This window comes from Caloenas nicobarica, chromosome 2 (genome assembly GCF_036013445.1).
Source record: "Caloenas nicobarica isolate bCalNic1 chromosome 2, bCalNic1.hap1, whole genome shotgun sequence".
Taxonomy (NCBI): domain Eukaryota; kingdom Metazoa; phylum Chordata; class Aves; order Columbiformes; family Columbidae; genus Caloenas; species Caloenas nicobarica.
The window spans coordinates 4344038-4370278 of NC_088246.1; the positions used below are offsets into that span (position 1 = coordinate 4344038).

General features: G+C 40.2%; 1 protein-coding gene across 1 annotated transcript in view; it reads right to left on the reverse strand.

The window, feature by feature from the left end:
* Positions 1–26241, reverse strand: part of ADCYAP1R1 (ADCYAP receptor type I) — a 111583-nt gene that overhangs the window by 72736 nt on the left and 12606 nt on the right. Inside the window, exon 2 of the mRNA XM_065628354.1 lies at positions 10938–11043. Coding sequence (XP_065484426.1) covers positions 10938–11043 — 106 coding nt within the window. The remainder of the gene's footprint in view (positions 1–10937; positions 11044–26241) is intronic.

The following is a 26241-nucleotide window of genomic DNA, read 5'->3' on the forward strand; positions in this document are numbered from 1 at the left end:
ATATGGCATAGAAATCTCAAGTTCCATGAGAAAATCACCATGCTGTCTCTATGAAAAACAAAACAAAACAACACCCTACCTGATATTGTTCTCATCTTCATATCAAGGTACAGAAGAATAACCAAGGAAGTTCAAATAATGGCAGGCTCACAAAAGTCCCATTTTGTCCAGAAAATAGTGTCCAACCAGTTACTTCCTGGGCTGTGTCACCTGTTAAATCTACTTCTAATGACAGACTGAATGAAGGACTGAATGGAAACAAGGCAGAAATGGAAGGACACTGCATGTTGCTTGGTGACTGTCATAGTCTTCTCATGCAAATGATTGACTGGGTGACCACAGTCTCCACGTGTATGTAAAAGCGGGGGTCTGGCCATACTTTTCTGCAGCAGGTCACGGGCTGGAGCATCGTTCCCACACAATTCTCCTGGAAAATCTTTGTGCATTCCACAAGTTTATAATCCTGTCAGCTCATGAAAAACCAGTGTCATAGACTCTGTCTCTGCTCTAGTGTCTCTGTTCCCTGTTGTGCCCCTTCCCAACACAGAGCCAGAAGAAGGAATAAGGATCCTGACTGTCATTGCTAGCAACAGGAAACATCATGATATATGGGGAGCTATTGTGGGGTAGAATGGGAATATATTATGGATCCTTCATCATACCAGGGTGATAAAATATACCCTTAACATAGCCAAGAATCCTACTTTGTCTGTTTTAGTAGATCTTATTATATCCACTTGACCTACTTTATGTATTCGTTAGCAACAGAAACCTAAACCTAAGGAATATAGAAAGGATCAACATCTGTATTTTGTCTTTATTAACTATAAGCATATGTACCAGTATCTTTTACAGGCTTTTATGAGCTCAAGCAGAGATCATAAATTATTTCTGTATTGTCCTTTTCTTGCCTTTGGGTAGTTTGATTAATAAAATGAAACTTGGTGGATGTGTGTGTAGTTATCCTGTGATTGCTCTGTTAAAAACAACCAAACGTGTCTGTTAGTCATTGCTCAGAATACTTAACATTTTTTTTCTCTATCTCCACAATCAATGTGAAAAAAATGGCATTTTTTGTTAGGTTGATTAACATCCTTCAGCAAACAAACTTTCCTTAATTTTTTTCAGAGGAGTCCTTTAGGAAACATGACTGGTTCTCTGAAGATGCCTATCTCTTTCCATTGAGATTCATAGAACCATAGAATTGTAAAATGGTTTGGGTTGGAAGGGACCTTTAAAGGACATTTAGTCCACTCCCCCTGCCATAAGCAGCAACATCTTCCACTAGATCAGGTTGTTTAAAAGCCCCATCCAACCTGACCTTGAATGTTTCCAGAGATGGGAAATCTACAACCTTGCTGGGCAACTTGTCCCAGTGTTTCAACACCCTGATTCAGTGAGTCCTATAGCTCTTTTGGTTCACACTAAGAAACCTAAATATATACGTCTGCATGCAAATTGAGGTGAGTTTCAACTGCTTCAATTCATGCCATTAGGGCCACCTGAGCTATTATGTGACCTCCTGCTTCTATTCCAATATTGTTGCTCCAATAAGTCTGTGCCATATCCTCCAGCCTTATGTGGGTGTCTCAGATACCCAAGGCATCTCAAGTGGCACTGGATATGTGTCTACACAACAAAACCCTTTCCCCAGTTCCACTATGGTCCACAAAGCCAATATATTTACTGAAGTCGTGAAAGTAATTCCAGTGATAAAATGAAGATGTCTGTGGGTAACGATCTGCACTCAGAAGTGTTCTTGTTTTCATCGTTGACTGTTGAGGGAGAATGGAATTTTTAGGTAGCTACATTAGGTATTTCCACTGTAAAAATTTAATTTATTTTCATAAAGATACGTTTTTAGTGCAATTTGAGATGTTTCAGAGGACTGATTCAAAGTTGCCAGTCCAGACAGATCGAGATCTTCTGTAGGCCCCAGGTCAGAATGTCTTGATGGCCTAAGGAACTTGGAGACACTTGCTGTTTATATGCACCTGAATCCAGTCCTAAAAATCTCTGAAGTCATTCCCTAATTCTCCTGCTTCTGGAATTTATTGAACACTAGAATGCAGTTTACAGTCAAAGTCTAGTTTTCATTTAAGATTTCTCTGTAGTCTTTGGCAATATAGGGAAATTCAGTCCATGCTGTCTTAATCCGTGTTCCATCACTAGAAGTAACAATCCTAGAAACCAGTCAACTGTGTCATTGATTCCAGCAAGAATCGAACTTACTCTCTTTGTTTTTCTCAGTGAGACTAAAAAGCTGAAGGAACAATAAAGACTCACTTTTGTCAGAAAATACAGCAGACAGCCGCAGAATATACCATGGGAATCAGAACAAAAGAGCATTTTCACAGAATTATCTTTTAAGAGAATATCCAGTTGTCTGACACCTGACTCACTCATTTTTACAGAAATATAATGTTTTCAAGACCTTTGTGAAAATACTGTTTGCATGCAAGGAACCACTCGAATTCAGCACAGAAATGTATCCGCTTCTGCAGAAAACTGCAGCAGCTGCCTGATGGGATACAGCAAAAGCACACAGTTTAAAAGGAGGCACAAATATCTCATGAAAATGATACTGAAATCACAGAAGGTCACTCAGTTATAATTCAGATGACATGTTAATAGTCCTTTGGGGATTTTTTTCTGCCACAATACCATAGATTTTAAAAAGCTAAATTATTGTAAATTGTCACAGATCCAGCTGTCCATGACTCTGAAGATACCGACAGATCACGGCAGCACAGGAAAGACTATCACTTATTTCATCACTTAAGTTTTACTGCTATCTGTCATTCATTTTTTGACTGCAGTGACCTGGTATATCATGCTTGCAATTACATGTAATGCTCACAATTGCAGCTTAGGGCAGCATGGATTAAAACAATCCCCCTGCTCCACAGGTAAAATCCATTGCAAATGCATCTACCACACTATGCATTTGCAAATGGTAATTTAAAAAATAAAAGTAAGTGAATAGGTATATGGGGAAAACTCTCACTTACTGATAACCTCTACATATACTATAAAAAAGCTGTCTCTATTTACTCTAGATCAGCTTTTCATTGAACATCACGTGTGCCAGGTAGCAGAAGGTAAGACTGGGCTTCTCGATACTATTTAACTACAGACAAAAACAGATAAGTGGCATGGTAAAATGAACTAGTTGTCACCATAGAAACAAGGAGCTCACAAGTGGAACTGGGTAAATAATTGATACTTTGCTTCAATGGTTAAAAAAAACAAAAATGAGGAAAAAAATTCTGTTCAATTAAATAAGATATTTTCCTTCTTTCTGGCTGTCATGAAATGCAGAGAGTTGGACAGGCAGATAGGAAATTTCATTTTTAGCTTTTCATTTTTAATTTTAAAATTTATTTATTTTTTAACCCTAATTAAATTTAACTAGCAATACTTCTGAAAAAATGTTCTGTCGTGAAATGTCAATGTGTTATTATTTTCCTAATTTGTTAATTGTTATTATATTTCAGCCTAAATTATTTAAAAATTTAACCTGAACCTGCATTTTTCAGTGACTATACTGTTTGCAGAAAAATACTTTTCTTTAGTCCTGCTCCCTGTAATTAATTTTATCTATGTCAATAAGACATGTCCGTAAGAACCGTGCTTAGACGAGGTTCTTAGGGACATGGTTTAGTGCTAGAGTTAGGTTAGGTTGTGGTTGGACTCGATGATCCTGAGGGTCTCTTCCAATCAAAATGATTCTATAATTCTAGTATCTTAGCCAGTTGCCTGGACAAATTCCATTCCATCTTTTATTTTCTTTTAACTTATGTTCCTTGGTTATTAAAGAAGGACTTCTCAGCAATTCTGGAGATTACAAAAGTAATAGCTTTGAAAAAAACAGGTAAGAATTATTACAGTGAATATGCTATGGGATGGGAATAGTTGCTCATACATATGCTTTGCAGTTAACAGTGTTTTCAGAGCTGGAGGTCTTAAATTCCAGGAGTTTCCCTTCCCTTCGTTTCGCATCTGAACGGAAGTCCAGCTAATGCTGAAAAGATGACTAAACTGAGACTTATGAGCAGAGTTTGCAAATAAGGCAGTCCTGATTCAAACCACCAAAACATTGCTGAACATGTTGGCAGAATGTGTTCATGCTGCTCAAGGAGATAATAGAAATTTCTGCTCCATTACCGCAATTTTTGCATCTTTTCTCTGAGTCATCTTAACTGACCGTTCCCAGGCTGGTGATCACCTCGCCTAAGTTTTAACTATCTTAGACAGTCCATATAGTTTAACTTGATCCCCAGCTTCTTTCTTGAGTCAGTAGAGAGTAAAGGGTCATTCCAGAGAACAACTTATCCCACAAATGTCAAGAACGCACAACGGTTTGAAAGGAATAGCTCTAAGGAAGGACCCACAGCTCTTCAGTGGTCACTTAGTTTAGACTAGACAATTTAGGTGTTAGTTACTAAAATCAATAGAGACTAGTCACATCCCTGGAGACAAAAGAGTAAATAAGTAGTAATGGGATTTGGGGTTAAGACTCTTAGGACAGAGACTAAAGTATCTATATCTATTATAGGATTACCAAAGACACTGTGATCCCTAATGAAGAACAGTACGGAGATCCCAAATCTAATGGCAACCCAGCTAGATCTTGAAGGAAAAGCTGTTGGATTGGACAACCACAGAACTGCCCTGCAGCAAATTATTTCTGCACCCAGGACCACAATCTCAGCTGAGAGTTACGATGCCAAATTAACATCCCTGCTCAACTGGTATTAATATGTGCATTTTCATATTATGTCTAGGGTACAATGTGGATGGGGTTTTAATTCCTGTTACCAGGAAACCTTCACCAGAAAAATTATTGTTATTATACTATCAGTCTTCCCAGGCAGACCATATATATAAGTATAGTTTGGCTGTATATTATAGAGGAATGAGAAAGAAATAAGCTAGAGAATTTTACCAAAAATAGGAACATACCACTGGTTCACCCATTGGAGGTTTGTCTCCTCTCCAGCAGATCATTTCAAAGCAGTTTCCCTTTCTTTCCCTTGTCACTGCTGATCTTGAACTTTTTAAATGATGATGCTCTTCCAGGCTTTCAGCTTCACTAATGTGACTGAATTCACAGTAGGGTCGTAACATCTCTTTAACCTGCTGTTCCTCTATTTGAGAACAAGATTATTTCTAGAACCTGAAGCTTGGTTTATGCTTGGATTGTGGAGGTTGTGTTCATTCCAGTACTGCTACATTATTATCGACAGAATTCATGCCATCTAACTTCAGACCTCCATAATAATTATTTTAATAAGCATTGGAGAGAAATGGACATTTGTGATATAGTCTTCTCAATGTAAGATGGATGTCCAAAACAGGGCAAGTTTAAGTTCTGTAAGTACTTGTAAGTGTAAGTGACTTCTAAGTACTTGTTTTGATCTATTGACTATAAACTCCGTTTAAATAACTAGCATTAATAAAGGCCTCTCTACTATATACAACCATAGTTAGGTGGCATGCATCCACCCTTTATATCTGATGAACAGACTTCTAAAAAGAGTGTTGATAAACTTAGGGACATTCAGCAAAGAGCTAAAGAATGAATCAATGACTGGAAAACAGAGACCAGTGAAGCTCTTTTTCTTGTATTTGCCTGAGAAAGTAAAGCTTGATCATAGCTCAGGTACTGATGGTTGCACAGGTATCTTATTCAGGTAGAGACATCTACAGTATAGATGTTTGAAATGAGCACAGATCCTAACCCTGGTTATCACGTGATCCCTAACTTCTGCCTTGAAATTCTTGCTTTTTTCTACCATGTCTAACATGAGGTTCATAGAATACATTTTATGCTGTGTCAGAGGGAGAAATCCATCAGCAAAGAAAGCATCTTTGACCGAAGAGAGATGTATTCAGGCAGATCAAAGCTGTCTGGGTCAGTATCCTGGCTCAAAGAGGAGCCAAGTAGAAAACATTTAGGTGTAGAGATGTATTCTTAGCAGCGCAGATCACACAGGAATGTGTCCAGGGGGGTTTGAATGTCTCCAGAGAAGGAGACTCCACAACGTCTCTGGGCAGCCTGGTCCAGGGCTCTGGCACCTCAAAGGAAAGAAGTTTCTCCTCATATTCAGATGCAACCTCCTGTGCTTCAGTCTGTGCCCATTACCTCTCATCCTACCACTCAGGGAAGTCCCCCCTACCATTTGAGAGAGAGACACATTCAGGGGACAAATCTGGAATATCAAGTTCCAACAGTGGAAAGCAAGACAGGTAACAGGGTGGGAAAATTCTGTTATGCCAATCTACAGCTGGAGAAGTGTTCTACACTTCATCAGCAGGGCTCTTTCCATCACAGGATTTCTCTGAGTGGCATATTTCCTGGCTGTGATCTTGTGCCCCCATGGACAGTGTCAGATGCAGCTGGTCATTAAATCCCAGACCAAGCAAGAAATGTGCAAGGCCTTTGGAGTTACAATTCCATGAGATACAAGCCCACCATGAAGCAGAAGACAGTTGGGAGATTCTCTCAGTGAGTGCATGCACGTGGCAAGTGTGAACGTGCAGATTGCTGGACACCTGCCTGTCTTTTGAGGTCACCACTCAAGGAAGCAATGATTGCAAAACTTGCTCACTCAACTCTAAGTAGATCTACTACAGTTAAGCACGTGGATGGTATGAAGACATCTATGTATCAAAACATCCCCTGGGAAAAATCATGGTCTATATTTTTTGCGGTAATCCAGACCTCTAGAATGACCTAGTCAGTATAACAGATCCAGGTAGGATTTGTCTGATAAAATGTACATATCGACAGTGTAAATATATATAGCTGAGATGGTCACCCTGACTTCCATACATGTCTGTAGAGAAAAAAGGCATCATATAATCTACTTTGAAGATAAAATGATTCATGTCTCAGACTCTACTTATTAGATATTCAGAGCTACAAAATGAGCAAAGGTGACTTGCTCATTTGTAGTGTAGATGTATTTGCAGGCATCATCATTTTATTAGATGAATCCCATGCTAAGTGTACATGACCCAGGAAACTGTCATTCAGCATCTAAGTAACTCCTGTGCCATTCTTTCCTAGCCCCAGGGTTGGGAACAGGTCAACAGAACCTGGATGGGAAAAAATAAAAATGAAAAAGGGTGTATATGGATCAGCAGTGAGCTTTATCAGTTCTTATCAGATAGAAAGTCCCTTGAGAACTGCTGGCAGCTAGAAGAGGGTCCAACAGGAACTGAGGCAACTCTGTGCTATAACAAGGTCAAAAACTCAAGCAAAGGAGGTTGGAAACACTGATGTAATAAATAGCCTGGCTCCTCTGCCTGGGGAAGTTGAGTATGAAATAATCATTCCGCTCCCTCTTTTCTTTTTTTTCGCCTTTGGCTTTCATTATTTCACTTTATCACTTTAATTCCACCTCCACAGCAAAAGAGTTAGATCTGTGTCCTGCTGAGATTTCATTTTCTTCAAATTCTCTTTTCCATTCAGCCTGTATGTGATGGTTGAACAGGGATGGACACACAGGGTCAGCAGCTTCTGCTTATTTTTTCTTATATAAAAGCTCCTGAAGAATTTAAAGCATTTAAGAGGAAGAAGCTATCATAAAACCCACGGAAAAGAAACAAACAGAAAATCTCAAGGCAATCATTGTCTCTGAAGCATTATAGGCACTACAGAGCAGCAGAAGGAGGAAAAACAGTGCTGTGAAGAATAAAACAGTAATGAGCACAACATCTGGGCATGAGAGGTAGAGGGGGAGGGAAAGGGGAAAACATCAGAGCACCAACAAGTCGGGGCTGGATACTTTCCATAATATAGTGCCAGCCTTGCTTTTCAAGAGCTGTGGTTGCTCTTGCAGCATCAACATTGTGCTTGTCTTGGACCTCACCCAGAGGAGCTCTGGGGAACCATTTAGTTTATGTCTGTGTTCACAGATGCTGAGCGCAGCAAGGGGGCAAAGCAAAGACGAGAGAGTTGAATTATTGAAAAATGTAGGAACTCAAAAGATGTTCTTCCTCTGTTGACTTTGAAGTGTATTGCTTTCCACACAGTACTTTTAGGCAAGAGAAATATCAGTGCAGAAGAGAAGCTCTCAAAACAGGAGCAGAGAACCTGCTATTACTTTTACTGTTTTTTACACCATGTGGGTACCTTGGAGTAGGATTCACTATCTGTAACATTATTACTCTAGATCCTGTAGAAATACAGATCACAAAGACTGTTCATGTCCCAAATTCAAGTTTTATACATGATCATTTGACTTTGTGACACCTGCAACAGAACGTGGAGCTACCTTGCTTACAGAGGTTACGGTAGGTCAGCTAATTTGATGGAAATTTTTTTAAGCCACGATAACTTGAACATGTGCTCGAGCCTCCACAGACTCTAAAAACTCAAAAGCCCATGTCATACCTTGCAGCCCCTTTGAGGATAAATAAATCTTCAGAAAATTCAAATATTGAATTGTTCTATAGAAAATTGCATGCAGAAGTAGTCAAAAGAGGGAAGAGGTACTTTTATGCTTCTCCTTGTTCTCAAATAAACAGAAGTTTACTCACCAGCCAGGAGGGACATCTTCCTTCCTTTGGCTCTTTCTAACAAGCAAGGGAGTTATTTCCTATGTTTCTCTTTCTTTGAGGGAAACAAGGTAATAACATATTTCCCCACTGCCTGCCATCATTAGTAAGTCTTACTGTTACAAATGAATAACAAAACTCAAATGTTGGGCAATTTTCACTTCTCCCAAGTGAAAAATAGGTTGTCCACAGCAGGTGAAAACTGGGAAGAGTCAACACACTGCATATATTACTGAATAATTTCTGGGCAGTTACTACTTATCAGGGAGTTTCATAATGAAACTTCTCCAAATGATGCTTGATAACTTAACCTAAAACCAGGTTCAGCTGTGGTGAATAGTGCTCCATTCCAGTAACAGAGCAGGGGCAAAAGTACTTTTGGAGAAAGAAGGTATTTGTGGTATTTTCCAAAATACTGCAGTGTATCTGTTGATGTCCAGTCCTTTAGTTATGGAGATAAGGCTTTGTTGGGAATGAGTGTGGCAGGATCTGCCTTGAAATAAGTACCATGTAATGAAAGGTGAGTCTGGAATGTCAGGAATTAAAGCGGATAAACTAGTCACGGAGGTGAAATGAAATATATTATATGTAAAACATGTCTATAATAATTTCAAAAAGGTAAAGAGAAAGGGCAACAAATAGGATTCATAGAATGAAATGGCTTTAAAACAAGAAATATGCCGGAATTCTTCACTGGAAAATGAAAGTCTTTGAGAGGATGTGGCTTCTTTATCCAAAGCCACATAAACTGTGGAAAGTGTTGCCACAGGATGTGGTGAACAACTAAAAGATGCACAGGGAGCCTGGGAAAAACTTCTTTAGAGTGATTCAATCAAAAAAATACTGGGGAAACAGTATAAAGAGCAGCTGAGTTCTGCTGCTTGACAAGATTCAGTCCCTTGCTGCCTGAGTGGGTGACACATTTTAATCACATTGAGATGCAAAAGCCTTTCCAATGGCTCTGGACTCCTGTCTCTGAGCTGTGCTTCTTGCATTTGGAATAGGTAGTGGGGAGGAGTTCGGTCTGAATAGTCCCCCAACTGCCAGAGTTATTCTGGATTTGAGTGATAAAGAACAAACCAGCTGGCGAAACAGTCTCTTTTGACCTGGGAAAAGCTATGAATTCCTGAATCCAGATAATAGTCATTGCATAATTATAAGAAGTAGGACTCATGGTCTGCTTCTGACACCATTCTGGGGGTAAGGGAGGAGAAGCAGGATTTTTTTTTCCCTTTTGTCCTTGCTTTTGCCACTTCTGGACCTGGGAAGAATTAGGAAGCTCTTCTGTAATGCACAAAGGGGAACTCAAAAGCACATCCCTGAGGCTGAAACGAACTGTCTGAATTACATGCTTTCCCCAGTTCCACCAAACCACACGGTTCCTTTGCCCAAAGCTGGGAAGCTGAACAAAAATGAGCTTATATATAAGATGAATAGCAGGACTCTGATGGAAATAGTCCTAGCAGCTAAAAAGCAGGAATGGTTTGCTTCAGAGGATGCTCTGATAACACACAGATCTGCATCCTGCCCTCCCTTGCTTCTGAGCTAAAATATGTGGCGAGGAAAAGCAAAATCCCCCATCTTTTCTCACTCACACAATGTGTTTTATCTGCTTTTCTCCACAATTTTACCAATTCTAGTCACTGCAGAAGCAGTTTGGACAGGACTCAGAAAATAGACCGTGATATCCAATTAGTTTCTTTGTTATTCTTTGCCCTTCTCTCATTCGTGCTGGCCATAGGAAGCTCCTGCTGCAGTCAATGGTAAATGAGACAGGATATTAAACGACCAGTTTCTTCTTTGCTTGCTGCCTCAGTTTCTTATCTCAGCAACAGCACAAGTATTCTTTATCAAGATTACGGTCATCACAATGTTAATCCCTGTAAAGTTCTTCAGATCATGTGAGAGAGAGGCACAAATTATGACCGAGTCGATGATGCAGAATGAGCTATTACACACCAGACCAGTGACGCACTTAATCTTATGTCCAGTCCATGACAGTTGTTGTCACCTACACCAGCAGAAGACATCAACATTATCAAGGCCTTTCCAGGCACAGTGTTTCTTTTTTCTTACTTTTTTTTTTTTTTCTTTTTGAATTAATTTTGTAGATACATGACACTGCATCACCTAAAGTACAGAAGCAAAGTCCTGACCTCTGATAATAACCAGCAATTGTTCCGGTACATCCCCATTTATTGATTTTTTTGTCGTTATAATGTTTGTATATGCTCAATTCAACTGCAGTGACTGCACCTTTTACAGTAAGATGTTTGCATTGACATTGCTGGAAAGCCCTGCAGACATGACAGGAAAGGTTTAGAAACTATCAGTTCAACGTACATGATTTATCCCAAGTTGAAACTCACCTGGAGAAGAGTCATTGAGAGGGTTCAGGGCAGCTGCCCTCCGTATCTTCTCCAGACAAGTCTCTTGCTCCTTTTTAATGATGCAGTTGGAATGGGTTGCTGTAACCTGAAACATGGGGAAAAAAATATGGAGAAATAACAATTACAAACTTAAAATAGCTAATGAGTTTATGTTGAAACATTACTAAGTATTGAGGTCTCATTCCAAAAAGAAAAAGAAACAAAAACATCATTAGAGATGAGAGAAAATATTGGTCTCTCTGTCAAAGTGTAATTTCCAATATGTTTGCTTTATTTTATTGTATTCCTTCCTCATATAAGGCTGAAACAAAGGTATCTCTAAATAAAGCAATATTTTAAAGAGGAATCAGAAATCAATTAAGGCTCAGATCGATCTCACACCAGTTTCTTATGAGTCTTGCACAGTCCATTAAACTCACTCAAGACTCAAATCCAAATTAAAAGGTCTTTCACCCTATCCGTTCCTTAATGTTTCCTTCTTCCTTTACTCCAAATGAATATAAGGCAACTTTCTTGCCAAAAGAGAGTGCGATGCCAATTAAACTGAAGTGACTTGATCCGTTTTTTCCCCCTATCTTTAAGGCTCTAAGGCAGCCCACTATGACGGAAAAAAAAAAAAAAAAAGTGAGTTTAAAAAAAAAATTTTAAAAAATCAAGAGTTTATAACAGGAAAATTGCGGCCAACAGAATGCAAGCAATCCCAAAGCGGCAACAAAATAAGAACAAGACCCATTCCCAGAAATCAATATGAGATTTCATTCCTGTTGCAGAAAGTGGCCAGGGGATATCAATTCAAGGGCAATACAATCTCAGCTTTTATTAGATCATTTATAGGGGCACAGCTAAGGTTCAAATCACGCTCCATGGAAAGCACCGTGAAAATCAGTGCACTGCTTGAAGATGGGATAGGTCACCCTGGTTCTCTGCAACCAGTTTTGCTGTTTCATATTTCCCGTCCCCTTTTCCTTCACTCTTGATGATGGAGAACTAGAGGGGAAGTAGAGTATTTTACAGAAGTGGTCTGTTTTCCCTTAACTGACAAGTAGGAACAGGCACACAGGGAAAGCAATACCTGAATACAGTTTACTTCAGTTTATTTTGGAGCCCTCTCTGCACAGTTCAACTTCCTTCACATCCCAACAGAGGGAATGACGGGAATGGTTTGGGTGACTAGTGCATCGAACAGCCACCACATAGAATCACAGAATAGTTTGGGTTGGAAGGGACCTTTCAAAGCTCATCCAGCGCCACCCCTGCCATGAGCAGGGACATCTGCACCAGCTCAGGTTGCTCAGAGCCCCGTCCAGCCTGGCCTGGGATGTCTCCAGGGATGGTTCATCCACCACCTCTCTGGGCGACCTGGGCCAGGCTCTCACCACCCTCGTAAAAACTTTCTTCATGTCTAGCCTGAAATACACACACTTACTTTTACTTGTGTGCAATACTCAATACACATAGTAAATCCCAAGGCATGCATAATCCTACCCTGTTTCCCTGAAAATAAGACAGGGTCTTATATGAGTTTTTGCTCCAAAACTTATTACTTTTTTACATGTATAGCTGCCTGGACGCTATTTAAATTGGCTTTTTTTTATGAACTGTAACTAGGGCTTATTTTTGGAGTAGGGCTTCTATTTTGAGCATCCTCAAAAATTCTGAATAATCATGCTAGGGCTTATTTTTGGGATAGGTCTTATTTTGGGGGAAACAGGGTAGTTTGGTGGCGCTTGTGTTGTGCTTTTGTGTGTGTGAGGAGGCAGGGAGCCATTTGCACACTTTTGACTTTGTAACAATTAAAAGCCACCACCCTTATTTCAAAGAGAGAGATGGTTTCCTAATGAACTCCTACTTTACTAGTTTCCTCACCATTTGTAGGAAATGATAATGCTATAATTTCATCTCCAAGATCCCAGTAATAAATTTCAGCTATTTTCCCCATGGGGTATACCAGGCATAACCGTATTAGATTTGTTTATCTTCAAAACAAACACTGTTCTGTTCTAAGGACTCTCAAGAGCCTGGAAAATACATATAGTCACCAGTCTCTGGGATCTCCCAAGAACATAAGGGCTTTTGCTACATCATTTCCTAAACCTTGCCAAAGATCAGGGAAATTGCATTGGCTGACGTTCAGGTTCTCAGAATATCTTTTAAAAAGATAAAAGAGAAATATCAAGTAATTCAGGCTTCCGTTGCTAGTACTGGTTCACTCTTAGCAGTTGCTTAGGTCTGAAAGGAGTGTCCAGTGGTTGTCTCAGTAAGTGAATGTGGCAGTTTCTATACTGTTTAGTATGCGTAAGTTAGAAAAGCTGTCATATAATAATAATAATTAGCATTATTATTATTATTTAATAATTATACAAGGAGGAGATGAATAAACAAAAGGAAATGTTTCACATACTTCTTGTTAACCTGCAGGACTCTTTTCAGCTTGATATTGTGGATGTTACATGCTAAAGGAGTTCAAAACATTTATAAATAGGTATGTATGTATGTATGGAAAGGCTGTCAAACTATACTAAACTCTAAGAACAAGAAACCCCTGATGCACAACTTTTTATGCCCTATAGGGTAACCCTAGGCCTTTAAGAAGAAGGTTTAGGTTCAATCAGTAGCAAAAGGATGAAGGAGTGTGATTTATCCTTACAACTTTTGTTTTCTTCTTTAGTAAGACATAAATCAAAGTCAGAACTTGATTGACTATAAAAAAAGCCTAAGGTTAAAAGCTCAGATTTTACTGTTTTCCTTGCAGACAGGCATATCTGGTCATACATATCTCACTAAACTGACTAAATTTCGTCAATTGTATCTCAGTAATTCTGGCTCAGGAGATATTTGAAATCATGACTGCTGGGCACAGAGAGAGCGCTGGAGTGATGTGCTTCACCCATCCCTGCAGCCTTCCTTAAGCTCTCACTATTGACAGGATATTTTCATGTGACTTATCATAACCATCTTTATGATATTATGTTATATAGAGTTACATAGTCTCCATCAGCTGACTTCAAAAAAATAATATTGGGGAATACAGAAACTGAGACAGAAAACAAAGAAAGGGAGGAAATGGTAACCTCAGCACCAGAGGAGAGATTAGAAGCTGCCTGCCATCTCCACTAACTAGCAATGCCTTATCTGAGATAATAAAACCAAGTTTGTGTTGTTTAGAACAGAAGGTTTCTCTGTTGAATGCAAAGATGCATTAACGTGACCATGTTTTCCTGGATGGATCCACATGTTTCATGTTTCTCCATTAACTATGTGCTGGTAGAGCCTTTAATCTGTCGAGTCAGTTCTTCAACAACTGAACAGCAGAGCACAATTCAAATGGAAGCGTAAGCTTGAACTTCATGGCCTCCTGATTTCATTTCTTTTGCCTCAAGGACATTTGCAATTTCCTGAGTTCAGCAGAGACAGTCTGGTTTCAGTTTCCCAGAAGATATCAGTGATATGTGCAGTTAAAGAATATTTTGACACATACTAGGAAAATCAAGAAACCAAGCGATAGTGCATGAAATTCACTCTTTTTTTAAAAAAAAAAATACTCTTAATGGAGTGAAAGAGATAGACTCATGCCAGTTTTGAAAAGGCAAGTATTTGTATAGATACAAATACTGTAAAAACAATCAATGTCTGTTTGGTTCTGAAAGAACACAACAAGACAAACGCAGCTAGCTAAGACAATATAGATGTGCAATAAAATTTGAGAGTTTTCATTTTCCCTCATTTATTTATACTAATGTGGCCACTACAGAGATAAAAGGGCATGTGCTGTGCATAACTTGTAGTACTTTACTCCTTTCTGTTCCCTTGACATGATGGTAATGTTAATAACAATCAGTTTATTATGTTACAACCTATATATATTCTCTGACATATACTCTCAAGGTGCTGCTTTATTGTGACCTGTTCCATTAAGAAAGCCATTGTTAATACATAAACCTGAGCAGAGAACTAGGTGAACACATCTGTACTGCTTCCAGACCTGCCCTAGCTATATGTGTATATCAGATTATCAAATTTTGGAGTCATGTGTTTAAGCAAGGCATTGCTCAAACATATAGATGGTCCAGAGAAGTAACCACACGGGAGGAACCGCGCAGATCAGTAGGCTACCAGACACTTCCTTCCTCATGGAAATAAATACTTGTTGCCAGGTTATTTCAGACGGAAATATAAATAAGCTTTCTTTCTCCTTGTTTTGGTTCAAGTATATCAAGTGCTGGGAGCAAGGCAGGCGAAGGTAACCTCGAGAGCAACTTCTTCCTTTCCCCAAGATCTGTATACTAGAAAGGCAATAAAGCACAGAGCAAGGCTGTGATTAGGCAGCTGAGAGAACAGGACTGGACCACACTAAGAAGAGGCTTCCTAAACACTTCTACTACCGGACAAGGGATATGAAGTTAAACGGAACACCATGCTTAGGTAACTGTCCTGATATGCACGGTGTATATGACACCAACATACTGCTATACCCAAAGTGAACAGGTCAGAAGTCTAAGCACAGATGTCTAGACCATTTGATGTGCCTTTGGGCATTTCACTTGACCTCCAGTTGCTTGCTGGCTGCCTGAGCCTTTATGTTTGCCCTTTGTCAGGATATTTTGGACACTGTAGGTTATATCTAATGGCAAAAGACATTTATGTTTTAGCACTTGAATAATTTCCAGTTTCCTCAGTTATATCAAGTGGATACAGGTCTTCTGAGAATAAAACCAGGGCATTCTCTATGAATGGGACATTATTCTTGTGCCGCATGCATAGTCATTGATAAAGATGCAGATAGGAGAGAAGGTTGGGTGGCTGGAAGGATTTGGAATTTTTTTAACACATCAAAGCTGGGCATGAAAGAGGTCTCAGTGTTATCTGAAATAATCATCCTGTGGGCCAACAGTGCAGAACGGTCTAACCAAGAAACCTGAACTGCCTTTGACTACATACAATCATTCAAAAAATACTGCTCTTCTCATTTTACTCTCTGTAAGAACATTCACCATTGCTTTAAACCAGTATTTCACTACACAAGTAAACCCAGTCGATCCACAGAAGTGAGAAAAGTCACCAGTATTCTTGAGAAACTGCAAGATCAGAAAATATGTTTTGAAGCAATTGTAAAGATGTGATAGTGAACTGTGCAATTTGTTTGGCATTTTCTTTTCTACAAAGACCTGGTCAGATATAGCAATGCAGAATTATTAGCTGTTCTTTCCTCTTCTGCATTTCTGTATTATGCCTGTAAAGTCCTGATTCTTTTTTTGCAAACTGAATGAGAGTATTTTCACTCCATTTAGGATATGTCATATCAAACACCATGACAATAAGAAGAGGGGTAAAGAAATACAGATAAGAAAAAGCAAAGAAAAAACAACATCAAAAAAACTTTCATTAGATCCCTCATGAAAAGTGTTTTGCATCAATATAGAGATGAAAAAGAGTCTGATTCATGTTTTGTCCAAGTGTTGTCTCTAAAGTAATGCAAGAGTTTAACCCCTAGTTATATTAGAATATTCACTTCATACCGAATGGCACTTCTTACTATTTCGAATATGACTTTCAGTTTTAAAAAGTTAGCTTTAAAAATGATACATTTTCATGTGAGCAACACAGAAAGAAGCTTACTTGTCATGAAAACAACATTACTAGATTTAATCGCTTATCAAGCAATGATTCAACTGGTCAAACCAGGGCCAAAACTTGCAAAACATTGTGTTAAAAATAGAGATGTTTGGGAGGGAGCTCTGATTATCTGGATTTTTTAAGAACTGACTTACATCATGACTGGTACCCACAACACTGGCTTGGCAGTCAAACAAGTTGTCTCCAGGAAGGTCTTACACTGTTACTTGATTGCTTTTTTGTCTGCCTGTGTAAATGGCACCCAAACTACTGTAATTGCAAAACCCTTCAGACCAAGTGAAAGGGTAAGGCTACCAGAAACTTATTCAAATCAAGGCACAATTGTACAATCTGCAGCACAGTTTTGACACCATGCTTTAGTCAAATTGTGCAGAGAAAAAACCAAAACAAACAAAAAAACCCAGCCAAAACAAAACAAACAAAACCCAAACCAACAAACACACACAAAACCCCACGTCAAACAAACAAACAAACAGAAACCACAAAACCAAAACAAAAACTAACCAAACAACCAACCAAAGAAAACCCCGCAAACAGAACACACTGCCAAAAAAAGGCATTGATCCCTTTCAAACTGGTTTACATGAATTTAAGGTATGGTTACCTTCTAACACTGATGTCTCCTGGGGAGATGCATGTCTCCCTGCAGAGTAGAAGAAAATAGTAGCAGCATAACCAACAGTTCCCCTCACTCAGTGCATATCCTCTGAAGTGGTAATTCTGGATAAAAGGCATGTTATGCAACATGAGGTAAACCCATTTTTGAGTCTGCCTGAACTGGCTTTTTATCTTGGAGATCAGTTGAAAAATCTCTCTTTGAGCATGGTGAGGCATTCTCAGTATAGTTGATGACTTCCACAGGGGCTGACATCTTGGAGTAAACAAAAGTACACCTTTATTCTATCTCTAATAGCAGGCAATATCAAGCAATATTTCTCAAAGCCTTGTACCAGGAGGATGCAACCACTCATTGGAAAACTGTTTAAAAGTCTTGCTAGACATAATGTTCTTGAGATGAAATGAAATGTTCCATAGCCCTTTCTGGTTGCTATTTTGTAACATAAAATGTCCTTCTCCCATTCTTCCTCAGACTTTCTTCTCCAAAGGTAAAACTCCTAGAAGTGCAACTCCCAATAACACAAGCTAGATGTCTTCCTACTTCATTCCTTGGAGGTCAACTTAGGGCTGAAAAGCTGACAGTTGCCTGTCAACATTGCAACTCCCACTTATTTTCAAAAGTATTCAAGAGCAATGCAATGTAAGTGTCCAAATCGAGGTCTACCCCCTTGCAAATCTGACTGAAACTTCATGGGAAGATTCTCACCCCTCCAAGAGCTTTTAGTTTGGAGCAAAATTGGGTTGTGTGGACTCACTGTGGGACATCAGTGGTGCAGGGCTTGCATGGTCAATTGCTTCCAAGGGCACTCTCCAACTCTTGAACATGGCAGAATTGTTGGCAATAGAGCAAGCCAGTGTAGATCCATACTTTAGCCAAACCTCCATGAGTGTTTGCCTCAGCAACCAGAAATTCATTGAACAGGGGTTACAGGCAAGTACTGCCTATGTAAATTGGTGGAGTTTGTGATTGGTAAAGGAGGATAAGTAATGAGTATTTTTTTTTCTCTGGGCTCTGTGGTCAGACTGCATTTTGTGCAGATTCTGCACAACAGTTCAGGTGATTTGAATACCTAAAAGTGACTGAATGGGAAGTTGGAGAGTAAGATCTGCCTTTGTTAACATATTATGTCCGGCTGAGAAATGAGGAGTTATATTTACAGCTGTCTGGGATACGGTGTTCAGATTCAGATGAAGGCCAGCAATGAAGGACCTGAAAGAGGAATTCTTTAATTTTGACCACTCTAGGACACACTGTTCATCTGATCTGAGGAACCACTGATCCAATGGGGTAAGCTTGTACATGACAATGATTTTGCTTGTCCAGCTCCCGGATTTTCTCTGTTAAAGCAGTCTCCTGTCTTGGCAATTAAAAAAAAAAAAAAGAAAACAAAAAAAAACCAACAACAACAAAAAAAACCCCTAGTCTACTCTGAAGCCTAAAGGTTCCCACCTAAACTCTGACTAGAGCGTTCCAGCTGATACCTAAGAAGGTCCCTGACTATCATCCTCAGAGTTGCCCCATACTTGGAGTTGTCTTTTCTGAGAGCAACAGCAACAGAGAAAGGCTTGTTCCACTCCCCTATTATGTCCAGAGGATTTCTGGGAAAGGCATAACTCTCAGTCTTCAAGCAGTAGTGGAATACAGGAATATTCCCTGCCTAAACTAGAGTTGGAAGGCTGTACCAGGTGTCAGAACAACCCAAAACCAATAGGATATAAAAGATAGCCTAAAGCTGTCTTAATCTTCTTTTTCCTGGTCTACAGAATTTGTGTTTAGAGCTTTGCCTTCGCACAGACATCCTTGCCTCTGTTGATGGCAAGACCATGGCAACTATCTATGACATGTCATTCAGACAGAATCATGGAACCACAGGATAGTTCAGGTTGGAAGGGACCTCTAGAAGTCTCCAGTTCAACCTCCCACTCAAAGTAGCATCAGTAATTGGATCAGCCCAGGTTTCTCAGGGTTTTTTCCATCTGAGTTTTGGAGACCTCCAAGAATGGAAACTGCACAACCTCTCTGTGCAACTCACTCCAATACTCAACTCTCCTTGGGGTAAAAGGGCCTCTTCTATGCCTGTCGTCCATTTTTCTTCTGCCATGCACTATGATGAAGAGTCTTTTTTTTCTTCTTGATGGTCTCCTCATAGGCACTGTAAGGCTGCTAACAGATTGTTCCAAAAGCATCACTCCTTCCACCAGCTAAACAAGCCCATTTTCCTCCTCCTCTCCTCACAGGACATCTTGGTGGCCCTCCTCTGAGCTTGCTTTCATTGGCTAACATATTTTGTATATTGAGAAGCCTAAAATGGGATGTAATATTCAAGAAGTGGTCCAGCAAGTGCTGCGTACAGGGCATAATCACTTCCCTAGCTATGGTCTTGTTAATACAGCCCAGGACACTGTTGGCCTTAGTCTGCTTTCCTCTTGATCTGTGTAAAGTATGCAGAGTCGAGGCTACCAAGTATCCTTGAATGGTTTATTACATTGAAAAAAAACTCTTGATGAGTTTCACTGAGTGAAGGCTGAGGGAACCTGTGCTAACATAAAACTTCTCTCACTGTGGGGCCACTGGGAAACAGAAGCTTTTTGGAGTTCTGCATTTCTTATGCTGCCAGATACCACATTCATTTGCAAGGCAAGTTCTTGTTATTACTCGTTTTTATTTGCCCATTTATACTTCATTACATTTAAACAAAACCCTGAAGTGAAAAGATCTTAGACAGGAAATTTGTTTTGTGCAGGCTCCCAGCAAGTTCAATAGAAACCCCATCTGAGTCACACTTGGAACAGAAATGCGTGATGAACAGCTACAGGAGGCTGCAGAAACACTTTCTACACACACACACACACACATATACCCGACCCAAGGGAGAAAGCTTTAATTAATCCACTAATTAAATTAAAGCTATTTGCCCTCAACTATCACACACATTCCTCCCTTTCACTCCTCCCCACAGGCAGCTCCAGCAAGCGTCGTGCTACAGCTCTCACTCTAATATTCCCCAAAGGGGCTTTGGGACTGGGGACAATACTGAAGAACGGAGGCAAAGATGTCATTACAACAGTGGTAATGGGAAGTACTCAAGCTCATTCTCAATTTCCCTCCTTCTCCTTTCAGTGCTAAGAGACATTGGTTTAGATATTGTGCCCAAGTGGAAGGAAAAAAAAATTTAAAAAAACCCCACAAAACCAAAAACAAACAAAAAAACCCCAACAAAACAGAAAAACCCACTCAAATCCCACAAGGAATCAAAGCTTTGCACAAAAGTCTGTGCCTAGAGTAGCTTTCTCAACAAACCTTTCTTTCTCCTTCCCGTCTCTGGAGCGGTTTGCCGCTGTTTCACTGTGAAAACTCATGGAGGGGAATAAAGTACATATTCATGGAGGAATGAAGGGAGCAGCCTGAATGGTGTGTCAGAGCAGCAGCAGTGAGACAAGCCAGCGTGGAGCTCAGCAGAAGGGATTAGAGAGGAAGAGAGGCAACGTAGGAAAACTTCCTAATAATGGTCAGTGAGGCCATACACATCAAAAACACCAGCACCAAATTACCAGAGAAAGAGAAGAGTCATCTTAAGAGGCATATATGACCAGCTTTGGTTGTCCTTGGGCTACAGACACTACCTGGGAGGAAAGTGCAGCAGTGGCTGGAAGGGGATGGCTGGCAGAGCCGCGGTTCATGAGCTGCCATCCTCCTCTGCTGTCCCAACTTATGACTGCTAAGAGTATGATGTACAGTATCATAGAACCATTTTGGTTGGAAAAGACCCTAAAGATCATTGAGTCCAACCATTAACCCAACACTCTCACTAAACCATGTCCCTAAGAACCTCATCTACACATCTTTATAAACCCCTCCAGGGATGGTGACTCCACCACTTCCTTGGGCAGCCTGTTCCGATGCCCGACAGCCCTTTCCACGAAGAAATTTTTCCCTGTGTCCAATCTAAACCTCTCCTGGTGCAACGTGAGGCCATTTCCTCTTGTCCTATCACTTGTTCCTTGGGAGAAGAGACCAACCCCTCCATGCTCCAAGCTCCTTTCAGGCAGTTCAGAGATCAGAAGGTCTCCCCTCAGCTCCTGTTCTCCAGCTGAACCCCCAGCTCCCTCAGCCGCTCCACATCAGACCCTTCACATGTAGCTGTGCTTTCCCATGTTTCGGCCACATTCACAGCCATTTAACATTGATATGAATACAAAATACAATATAAAATGATGCACTGATCAGTTGAGTAACTGAGGTGTCATTCAAGTAATCTAGTTTGGGGGTAAGGAAAGTTTCTACTTTGCTTAAAGATGTCAGTGTGAAATATCTCACTATTTTGGAATCCAGATTTTAAAAGGTAATGCAGTCTACTCTGTGGAGAAAAAAAAAAAAGGGAAGGGAAGGGAAGGGAAAATGGAGAAGGCAGGGAAAAAGGAAAAGGAAGGGAAAAGGGAGAAGGAAGGGAAAAGGGAGAAGGAAGGGAGGAAGGAGAAAGGAGGAAGGAGGAAGGAGAAAGGAGAAAGGAGAAAGGAAAAAGTCTAGCTATATGAACATCTCCTGCAGGATGATAAAAAATATTGAAACAACTGAGTTTTCCAAATGATAGAATATTCCAAAATTTTCTTGTATAAAGTTATTAACCGCTGTAATCCTTCAGTCTGGGTTTATACTACAGAGAATGATTCTAAGGCTACTTGTATTAGGTTATCTAATAAAATAGGGTTCCTATTCTTATTATCTGCCTAGCAATGGATACCTTATGTCTGTATTTATGACTTCGTCAATGTTGTGCTGCTGAAAAGCATCAACAGACACTCCTCTTGCAGAGGGTTAATGTTTTGGACACTCTGGCAGTCAAGGTTTATGGTCTAAGTTATATGTGTGAAAAACATGGTATGGAGAGAGACTTTTAGTGTCAGCATTTGCTTCTTGCTGGGAACTAAAGTGAGAGCCCAAGGTGACTTGTGAACCTGTAGATATTGCACGAATGAGTCTCATCCCCATCCTTCTTGGAAACTGGTATCTGTGCAGTGTTTTTCTACCTTAATCATCCCAGATTTTATAGACCAGCAGAAGTATTGGACCATCATTGGACACGGGATCTAATCATGGCTGATCATCAGTACTTAAATATCTGGCAAGAGCTCTTTAACAGTAACATTTAAATGTAATTCTCAGAAAACACAGTCTCTGGCGATATGCAGTTATATCATGACAGTGAATAACTAAATTCTAAGTAGACAAATCATTGCCAAAGTGGTGATCAGTTCCACCAACACAATTCCCTCCATTGATGCAGCAAATGTATTTGGCATATTTGTGATTCATAGCAATTTAGCCACATGCAGTATTTCCGCCTTGGGCAATTGTAAGTTTAAAATTTATACCTTTTAAAGATGTCCTAGACATCACTGGATGTAAGAAGCCACATTACCTGTTCTGTAGTATTTGGCTTATGAAAGTAAACGACTCAACTTCTCAACTAATGCATATTAACAAATAATACCTTGCAATGGGAGATTTTCCCTTTGTCTTTAGCACTATAACCTCTATTTTCAGAACCTGAGAACATGCAGCTCTGAACTAGGACCATTCCCTGTGTTTTTAATGCAGTTCAAATGTGCTCCACTCAAGAACATGCAGTGAACAATTTTGGACCTCAATTCCCCATTCCTGCTCTTTCAAAAGAACAATAAAAATATATTGCTTTCATATATGCCATAAAGGAGAAGCACATGCCCAGACTCACTATCAGCAGAGACCCATGTAATAGCCACAGTGAAAACACAATAGACAGACAGCAATAATTGACATTTTCACAGGAACTTGAGAGATATAGAAACAAAATCGCACCCAATTCCTTTCTATAATCACAAGAGTTGAACTCTAGAACATCTTAAGATGAGCTGTGACATGTAGTGAGATTTTCTTTTTACACACTATAAAAAATCCAGACCCACCAACATAAATACATTTTCTGAGGAGCTGAGAGCAGTAGCTATATGGAAGGAGAACAGAAATAAGAAGCAACAATGCGTTATGAGATCTTCAGTCCAAATCACACACCAGGCAGAATATTCATCAGTGCTACCTACTAACAGTGGACCAGCTATAGGCTTCTTACACCCCAGTACATCTTCCCTGTTAGAAACCAACTCTGAAGACTCCTGTTTGGTTTTGGTTTTGTTTGTTTGTTTGTTTGTTTTTCCCCACACTGTTGTAGGATAGGATCCCCAAAAGGAGATGGTGTTTTGAAAGGTTAACACACTGTGTAAAGGGTTTGGGCTGGCAGGGAAGAATGCATTTGAGACTAGTTCTAGCTGCCGGTGCCTTAGACATACAGCTCCCTCTTTTTCCTTCCCAAAGTTTCCTCTTTTTAATTTTTTTTTCTTTCCTAAAAAATTATGTGCTAATATTATTATTTAGCAATTACTGTATCAAGAATACTCTGCCATTATAAACACTAATTCAAAGTTCTTATGAACCAAGATACAAGAATGCTACCATCTGTGGCAAAAAGTGGGACTCCTATCCCTGTGTTACTCCTTCATAGAGTCATAGAATCAGTTTGGTTGGAAGAGACACTTAAGATCATTGAGTCCAGCTGTTCACCTAACTCTGGAGTTAGACCATCTCTCCAAGAACCTCATCTACACATCTTTTAAACCCTTTCAGTGATGGTGACTCCACCACTGCCCTGGGCAGCCTGTTCCAATGCCTGACAACCTCTTCTGGGAAGAAATTTTTCCCAATATCCAACCTAAACCTCCCCTGGTGCAACTTGAGGCCATTTCCCCTCATCCTATCGCTTGTCTTATCTTATTGCTTTGCTTGATTTGGTATGAGGACAGACAAACTGCACATAGACTGTCCATGAGACAATCATGCGGGTAGGAGAGAGGTGGGACCCAGACCCTGCTCTAATTTCTCTGTTAGCAGCATAAAATGCATACAGCAATGAATTTATCACACGTGCACTGTTCATGAGGTGTCAGAAATTCCTGCCAGTGACTATACCATATTTCATGAGCTGAACCTCAAACAGGTTTCAAGTTCAGATATATGAGGTGTCACAAAATAACATCGCAAAATTACTAGAAAACAAAACAAAACAACAAAACACAGTGTCAGATGACATACGCTCTCTCGGATTTGTATTTTACTCTATCACCGCAGAGCATGATTTGATTTAAGGAGGGACAACATGTGGTGATAGAGATAGTCTTCTTCTAAGAACAGATCTCCCCCTTAAAGGGTGACTTCATTCCAAATAAACCTGCAGGACTTGGATGTATTTCAGACCCTGACAGATAAGCCACAGGTCTCACTTTCAGAGTCTTGTCATGACCCAGATTCTGTTCCAGCATTTTCTGCTCTGTTACTATACAGAAATTTACTCAGATAAGGGATATATTACTGAATAAGGACAGATTCAGGATTTTATTACCCTCATGGTACATGTCCTGTTGTTCTCAGCCCCAACAAAATGCAGGAGGCATCTAAAGTGTTAAGCCAGTCGCCTCCTCTGGCAGGTACAAGGACATTCTTGATGCAGAACTGGGTGGCACAGGGGCTTTGTCCAAGGGTAACAGATGCTTCAGATGTGCTGTTTGCAGCTGACTGCAATGCGCAGGCATTTAGGACTCAGAGTCTTTTGCATATTTAAACAAGAGACAATTCTTCAGTGTCACCAAAAGGAGAAAAATTTTTAAAAAAACCAAAAACAAAACCAAAAACAAACAAACAAAACCTTTAAAGTCTGAGCATTTTAGGTTACTACTATACACTAAAGATAATAAGTCCTGGCTGATACGTTCAAGCATCTCTTCCCAAATTTAATTTGCTAAATGGGTGGAAGCATCAATAAACAGGCATCCTGGAGAAAAAAGGTATTCTTCTGGGGTATTTATGAATGCCATATTTAATAGGGTCCTTCTATATTGACTAAGAGAGCCTAATATTATGTATTTGGGCTTGAAAATCCTGGATCCTACTTCATCTGCGACAATGACCACATTATAACCTCACCGATACCTGGTTCGAAATTTTCAGCCATCCTAGATTCTCACACATCTTGATGTGTCTTGAAATAGTGTAGTATGCATCGCAGCGGTGCAAGCCTGTGGCAGTTACGCCCAAGCAAGTAAGGTCCAGAGCTTTCAATAGGACAGTTGCTGTCCCTTTAGCACCTTTTGTGCCCCACTGTGGCTGTCCTCACATACATGTGAGGCATCACATGATGCCAACCATCACCTCCCTCTGCCCCATCCCAGGGCACAGTGGTTATGATCACGTACACCTTCCCCCTGGCTGGGGGAGGAGGATGAGCAAGACCCTCAGTCAATAGACAGGGTCCTCAGCCAACCAGGTTCTGCAGGCCCAGAGAAGCTTCTGGAATGTTCTCGTAATGACCACAGCTCAGATCTGTCCTGGATATAAAATGGGGCCCCTGCCAAAGACCCCTTTTGAGTGGTCTTCTCGGAGCAGTGGGACTGTGATCGGAGCCCTCCCCTTGGAGTGGGGCACCATCTAAGGAGACTTTCAGGGACTGAGAGCCCTCACCTCATCCTTGGTGAGTGATTATTTCTCCTGGACATATCCTTGAATGAGCCCTTGCCCCATCCTGGCCAAGCCATTATTTCTTCTGGGTACCCTTGAGTGAGAGAGGCTTCTCTTTGTGGAGTGAGTGCGTGCAGGCTGTAGATCATCATTCTTGTGTGGTTGTATGGTAACAATATCCCCAACTGGTATATCAAAGCTGTAGTTTATCAAATATTGTTGGAGTGCTGATTGATTTTGGGATAACTGCACTCTTTGCTTATCATCGGTTTTGGTCTGTCATCTGGTTTCGCTTTCAGTTGTGAATTAGAATTGGTTTAAGCTCATCATTTGCTTGGAGTTGATTTGGAGTGCTTCCACGGTGAAGCCAAATTTCGCCTCTATATTTAACAGTGGCAGCTGCTGAAAGCCACGCAATACATGAAATATGGCCTCAGAAAAGAGGCTTTGTGCAGAGTTCATGTCTGTCTTTTCCTCAGTTGTTGT